This window comes from Perkinsus marinus (genome assembly GCF_000006405.1).
Source record: "Perkinsus marinus ATCC 50983 genomic scaffold scf_1104296934884, whole genome shotgun sequence".
Lineage (NCBI taxonomy): Eukaryota > Perkinsozoa > Perkinsida > Perkinsidae > Perkinsus > Perkinsus marinus.
This window is the reverse complement of record NW_003214617.1, coordinates 1,378-5,252: the sequence shown is the minus strand read 5'-3', so window position 1 is coordinate 5,252 and position 3,875 is coordinate 1,378. Positions and strand designations below refer to the sequence as shown.

General features: G+C 51.5%; 2 protein-coding genes across 2 annotated transcripts; one reads left to right on the top strand and one right to left on the bottom strand.

Moving 5' to 3' along the window:
• Window positions 1-155: 155 nt before the first annotated feature.
• On the top strand, window positions 156-791 carry Pmar_PMAR015737 (hypothetical protein; the record flags this gene model as incomplete). The annotated part of the gene is made up of 1 exon (XM_002784536.1): window positions 156-791. A coding segment is annotated over one exon (636 nt), but the record flags the coding sequence as incomplete, so codon positions are not given.
• A 1,480-nt stretch (window positions 792-2,271) lies between these two features.
• On the bottom strand, window positions 2,272-3,338 carry Pmar_PMAR015736 (spliceosome associated protein, putative; the record flags this gene model as incomplete). The annotated part of the gene is made up of 4 exons (XM_002784535.1): window positions 2,272-2,301; window positions 2,421-2,597; window positions 2,918-3,014; window positions 3,277-3,338. 4 exons carry the CDS (start codon window positions 3,336-3,338, stop codon window positions 2,272-2,274), a joined length of 366 nt encoding a protein of 121 aa, XP_002784581.1.
• Window positions 3,339-3,875: the final 537 nt, after the last annotated feature.

Below are 3,875 nucleotides of genomic sequence, written 5' to 3'. Positions count from 1 at the left end.
GAGACTTCACTATGACTTACTATGTGTACGAGGACCACAAACTCGATTTTGCCTTCACGCTGAGTGCGAACCCGAAACAAGGCGTCCCAGTAGCCAGTCTGTGAATTACTCGTTCAGTCCCGGTGCTTGCTACGTCGCGTGGCCGTTCCCGTTAGCGGGAGAAGGCGAGCTCTGTGTACATCCTCCAGGACGAGCATTCTCTGGGCTTTGATGACTGGTACAACAGAATCAAGTTCTTGCTAGCACACGCTCACCTTGTTGAGCCCGAAGACCTCAACCCTCTGGCGGAGATCCAGCCTGGGGACTTGGTTACCTTGACCTACCACGGCAAGAACTCTATCACCACGAGCTTCCGGAAGAGAGAGCTCAGGTTTATGCGGGTGATGTCTACCCTGCCGCCGGGTAAGTATGTCTACAAGGGACCTCTCTTCAGTATGACTTACGATGTGAACATGGATCATGAAGTTACATTCTCGATCTACGTGCCTAAGCCTCCGCATCATAGGGGTGATATACCGAAACCTGCTTCTATTTCCCTTGGCCCGTACTTTCTACGAAGTGCTACTGGTTTCACTTACTATCTCGACTTCGGGAAGCCTGGGCCCGGCGGGAATCATTGGCGTGTGGAGCTCGACCGCTTCCTCAGAAACACTGGCCTAATGGAGTCTGACAAGGTCTACCCATCTGATCCTAGCCAAGAGTGGGATCTTACAGTACTAACCTCTACAAGCACTATCACGACCAACTTCCAAAAGAAAAGGATCGAGTTCAAGAGGGTCGCACCCCACTAGGCGCCGAGTGCATGCGTGGTCGAGGCAGGACTCCTGCCGCAGGAGTGCCTCTAATCGAGATGCGCAGTCCCAAGTGGTGTAAAATTTTTACTCTTTGAAAAAGGTGGAATTTCATGCTGACAGCGCTCGACAGTCGAGCGAGCCTCGACTCACAACGAGAAGTTCATCTTCCGAAGGGAAGCTTTGCGAGCTGAGAGGTCGGTCATAGTCCACCTCAACAGGGCCATCATGAGATACCCAACTCTCTTTCTTTTCATCTGTGCGACAGTATTTCTCAGAAAAAGTGATAATCATTATCTCCTGCCTTACCGATCATATTCCGTGATACGATCGAGTAGGGGTGCGTGACATCCCCAGCTGGCCTTATTAAAATATTTTTTATTTCTCATTTTGGGACATCGCGAAGGATCTGGGATTCTTATTACCGATATCGTTTCGAATTGTGCTGCAGCAATTGCGAGCTCGTAGATGATTCGTTTCACGTGCAACAACTAACCTCCAGGGGGTTGTCCATCTTCGATCGCCGTTTTTTCGTCCAGGGCAATCCAATGCCTGGTGACCAAAACTCGGATATCCATTATCATGCTATCTGTTTCCGCCTACCTATGCCTTCAACTCGAGTTGTTCAGTGGGTTAGCGAACATCCGTCAAATATCGAGCTCCAGCACGAGAGGAACAACAGTGAGGTGTCGAATAGTCTACCCGAACCAGGTCCCTGATATAGCGATAGACTATTCATATTGCTACCGGTACCCTCCCAGGCTGAGAAGTACAACCGTTGTACTACAACGTACTTCCCAGCCGTCGCCATACGCTGGGAGTCCCAGCGTACGACGAGCTGCCGATAAACATACAGAGGGACAGATCGCCTCAAGGCCTTGCTGCCAATCGCCCACTGGCCACCCCGCCAACTTTGGCTTACGTCATTTTCCAGGGCGATTTGCACCCGATCTACACAATCCTCCAGCGATGCTCCAGACCAGCGAGTTGACCCAGAGAAATTTTGGAGTCGGGCAACACGCCCGATAATACGTAATGCGCTATAATACGACACCGGCAGCCGATCCATACAATCCGACAGCAATGCTAAGAGTCTTAGCATTGCTGTGAGATTGTCCTAAGACCGGTCTTAGCCTAAGACCGCGGATCCGATTTAGAGTGATTTTGAATCCTGGGGGCCCAGCGGGCAAGAACGCTTTCTTCCTCGCTATGTTCCCGGGAGAAGGGAGAATAAGCCTCTCTTTCCACTTTTTTTGGGCAGTACTGGAGAGTGGCGACCACCGCCTTCTAGTTTGCTGCGATCAGAGGCTACTGCCTGATTCACCGCTCCAACTACACCGACCATTCCCCTCATCCGGTAGGGGACTTCCAGCCTTTCTAGAAAAAATACTAGCCACAGAATCGATCCTAATCTCTAGCTCAGCCCTTCCTCGTCGATTTCTCAACCATCATACTCTGCCATTGAGCCAGCTGGACAATACTAGGCACCGGGATCGAATGCACTTTTCCCCTGACCCTGCCCGGTGGACCGCTCACGTTTTCGCGAATAATATTACTTGCCCTGCTACCACTCCCCGATCACCCACCACGCGCTGCCTTTCAACTCCACGCGCACTCCCAAACTCCTACCTGAAGGAACCTATTGCCGTTCCTAGCCGTGAACTGTGCTGTAATCTTGATAATGTCCATATCAATAGGGGCGACGAATGGATGGTCCACCGTGTAGACGTCCGGTGGTGGCGGCTTAACCTCCTTCGCAAGGCCGTCCATCAACGTCTTCCGCTCCTCCCGCTTCCGACGCTTCTCCTCCCGACCATCAATCTCCGATGGCCTTGTAACTCTGAGTTACTAACTCATAATAGTAGAATTGTGCCCCAAGAGAATGTTAAACTCTGGAGGAACACTTTCAGCCGAAAAACTTTTCTCCTGTGTCAAGACTTGGTACGCGCACTCACTAACGAGTTTTTATGTTTTTAGCGCTAAGTACCCCTCACTTAGATGAACACTCCGGGACAAAGGGGTGTACAGAAACCTTCTCCTTGCCACCCTTCGTGTACAAGACGGCACGCAGAGCTTTTTCTCGGCTTCGCTGATCCCGTAGAGCCGCTACCAGCCGATAAGCTTACCTCCTGCTTCTTGTAGTCCACCAGCTCCTTGGGCATGACCGGGCCTGATTCGCCTTGCACACCCCCTCTCAGCTCCGCCACTCGGTGTTCGTAGTACCTGTAAGCATGGCCTTCGCCGCTCCGGCAGGTCAGAGGATACAAATTAAATAGTCAATGATTAATAAGACACGGCCTCTGCCCACGGTATCGCTACGTCCGTTCCGAGGGCGATCGGCGTACAATAACCTCACCAACACGCCCTTGACAAAGGGTCACAAACAAGGCTGCTCATACTGTAGAAGTAGTGGTCATCTAGGGCTAGTACCGCAACGACCATAACGAGCATGAACGCCGCTTTCCATCACCACCTCTACTACTACCTCCGATGAGGGTTCCCACGCGTCAAGAATGCGAACTTGGCCTGCTTAGCCTGCTGGACCATAACCTTCGTCTCGAACTCATCGCCATGCTTAGCAACGAGCTCCGCCGTTTTGTCAATGACTGATTTTATATCAGCCGGAGGTAAATAAGAAGGGCGTCGTTCTGTTGTGAGCCCGCTCGACCTGACCAGCTTCCATCACCAGAGCGACGCACTTGAGCACCCCATATCGTTTGAAGTTGACGTAGCGCGTCGTCAGAAGGAATCCGAATGCCGTGTTCATATCACGCAGCTTTATCGCTCAACGAAAAATGTTGCCAACCATGAGGCTGCCCAGTGTACTGCTATGAGCAGTACTCGTGCTTGCACGGTGCAAGCACCATGGTGCAAGTTGCACCCTTGCGGAACAAGTGGGACCTACAATGTCACTTGTGCGTGCCCTCAGACGGACTTCATCGTGCATACATTGTGGCCTGAGACCACAATGTATCACAATGTATGTGTGTCACACAGGGTACAGAGACCACTGGTCTCTGTATACGACAATTGTGCGTAGAAGGACAATGACATCCGACCAGCCTTTTGGGTATGTTTACTCTC